General features: G+C 46.9%; 1 protein-coding gene across 1 annotated transcript in view; it reads right to left on the reverse strand.

Annotated features, from left to right (window-relative positions):
- Nucleotides 1-29: 29 nt before the first annotated feature.
- corin (corin, serine peptidase) overlaps nucleotides 30-2765 on the reverse strand; it is a 28742-nt gene continuing 26006 nt past the window's right edge. Inside the window, exon 20 of the mRNA XM_008300332.1 lies at nucleotides 30-2430. Coding sequence (XP_008298554.1) covers nucleotides 2228-2430 — 203 coding nt within the window. The 3' untranslated portion in view covers nucleotides 30-2227. The remainder of the gene's footprint in view (nucleotides 2431-2765) is intronic.

Consider the following 2765-nt stretch of genomic DNA (forward strand, 5'->3'; position numbering starts at 1 on the left):
GTGATGGTGGTGAAACCGACTTGGGATGGATGGTTGAAGGTGTTTTTTTAATGCTAAAGCTGCTCAAGGTGCTGCTGTAACTAAACCTGCTGGGGACGGAGCTCAGGACAGCGTTAGAAGCACCGACTGTCGAGCGCCTCAAACGCAGTCATGCATCCGTCAGCAGGCAGGTTCACACCTCGAGTCATACGAGTACGTAAAGAAGTTCAGGTTGCCCTAAAATGGTCCACAACGTCCTGCAGTTGATATACTTTTTTCAATTACTAGCTTTAACTTGAGCTACAACATCTTGCCAGTGAAAACAGCTGGACATCACTGGCTTGTGAATACATGGCGAAGCTAACGTAGCTCAGTGCTACTGCTAATAAACACATAAATGTTGTATACTGTCAGTGTGCTACATTTGTGCTTTATATTCTAGCTGGCGCTAAATTGGCAGTTAATCGTTTGTGTTAGTGAGTCTGCGAGCTAACTAAAGCTACAAGAGGTAAGGCTAATACGTGTTAGCATTGGTATCCATGTTAGCGATATGCTGCAGTTAGAAGCAGTTGTTTGAATATTTCCATTTTTTGCTCTGCTTTGACTTTCCTGTTGGTTTAGTTGAATCTTTTTTAAACACTCTGACACGTTGCGCGTGGATGTTGAGGATTTGTTCAAACTTCAGGTCTCGTCAGCGGCTGCACTTCTGAACAAACACTAACGAAGCTCCCGTCGCCTCCTAACGCACTGTTACGCATGTTAAAGGCTGTGGGAGGGGCTAAAGTCAATTATCTCACACAGACATAAAGTGTTGACCATAAAAGTTGCCCAAATAAGTTGCCGTTGCATTCAGAAGCAAAGAAACTCACCGTTCTCTCTGACATTCACCCTCACTCACACATACAGTACGACATTGTACAGGTAACAAGGTTTGACTGCTAACTTTAGGTACAGGCACTATAGAGTGAAGCATTGTGGGAGGTTGACTTCTCAGCTGCTCTGCTTTCAGCTCAACAGCTGCTTGGTTCATTGCACAGCTGCTCTCCTGGAAACTTTCCTCAAACCAAGCCGCTGTTCAGCCTTAAATCACAGAGTATTGGTGCTACACCTGGTGTTGGTGGCTCCAGTTCTGAACGCTCTGCAAGTTTCAGTGAAAGGAGGTCAGAGTTTCCTCTGAGGGTTCTCGATCAGTAAATGTCTACGACGTTAGTTCATCGGCTGCATTATTATTTTCTCCTAAATATAAGTACAAGCTACTTACTGGAGCAACTTTCTCACATTTGATCAGCACCACTTTTAGAAATGTCATTAACGGCTGCGTTTCTGGAAATTTTCAGAAGCTTTCGGGGAAATTAGCTTCAAATACGGGCCTGTTTCTATGAGAGTCCAAAGTTTAACCGCTGAGCTGAAGAAGACGTTTGTACCGTGGAGATTTAACACAACAACAAGTTTAGAATGAGAGGAAACCTTCATGTGAACGCACAGAAAGCTGAGTTTCACCGTGACATTCAACCACCACTGATGCTTTTTCAAACGGTCTGAGGTTTACTGCCGACACTGGAGGCTCTTCACGGGGTTTACAGTGAATCTGCTGAGCTTCAACGTGACACCGCTCTGGTTTTAGGGCTGATGCTCCAGTTCGAGTCCTGAACTGAGGCCACATTTGAAACAGATGTTGACAGCCATTTATCATTATTTAGGATAAATTCAAGAATGTTCAAAACAAACGACGACATAAAATTGGCGGGAACCTTTTCATCTGTTTTTAACACCAAGTTCAGGATATTTTTCCCACTGATCGGCCAGAACACGAGAAGAACTGAATCTGTGCAGCTGCTCTGGTGTTGAGGCTCATCGGTGAGTCTGACGGAGCCACGCTGACTTACAACGATTCAGAGGATCGGTGTTTGGATTAGAATTTATCAGGACGCCTCCTCCTCCAGCAAGCAGCAGATTCCTGGTGTGAAACATCAGTGGTTAAACCTCACGATTTACAAGATTCTTCTCCTTTCTGAACTAGAAAACGATCATAAGAATTGAGTGAATGTTTCATCGTATGAATGTGAGCTCTACTCATCGACAACTAGCTAGCTCATTAGCATCTGTGGCACTAATAATCCTACGACTGCTCGGTGGGCAGCCAGCGTCTGAAGGCGACCAGTATAGATATAGGCACAGGTAGAGGAACTGAAGGTGTGTGGCGCCCGATGATGACATCACCTCCTCCTGGAATGAACGGGCGCTCAGTTCAGTCGCTCAGGTACGTCTGGATGTAGATCTGCTGGTGGATCCACGGCGTGAAATGCGTCACGTTGCTGTAAACTCCGGGTCCGAGCACTTTGCTGAAGCAGACGCTGCCCCACGACGTCAGGCCGAACAGCGTCCAGCGGCCGCCATCGTCCTCGCAGACCAGCGGGCCGCCGCTGTCGCCCTGAACACACAGAAGAGACGCTGAAGGAAGGTTCACAAAAACCATAATCCACTTCACTGCCCGCCAGCTCTGGACAGGACGCTACAGCAACACTTCTGTCCTGAGACCCCTGACCTGGAGGTTTCACAACCGCTCACACCTCGAGGCACCACAAGATCTGAGCACTGAGGGCAGGTGCACATCAGCAACACAAGAACCAGCTGGTTCGAACTGCACAAAGTCCCCACTGTGCTCATCAGCCACCGTCCTCGGGTTAGTCATCGGTGACGCACAATTCAGTCGGGAAAATTAACCAGTCCAAACTTAGCCCAAAACTAGACTGAAACAGTCCAAAACTAGATCTAAACTAGTTCTA

Source organism: Stegastes partitus, unplaced genomic scaffold (assembly GCF_000690725.1).
Source record: "Stegastes partitus isolate 25-593 unplaced genomic scaffold, Stegastes_partitus-1.0.2 Scaffold1526, whole genome shotgun sequence".
Taxonomy (NCBI): domain Eukaryota; kingdom Metazoa; phylum Chordata; class Actinopteri; family Pomacentridae; genus Stegastes; species Stegastes partitus.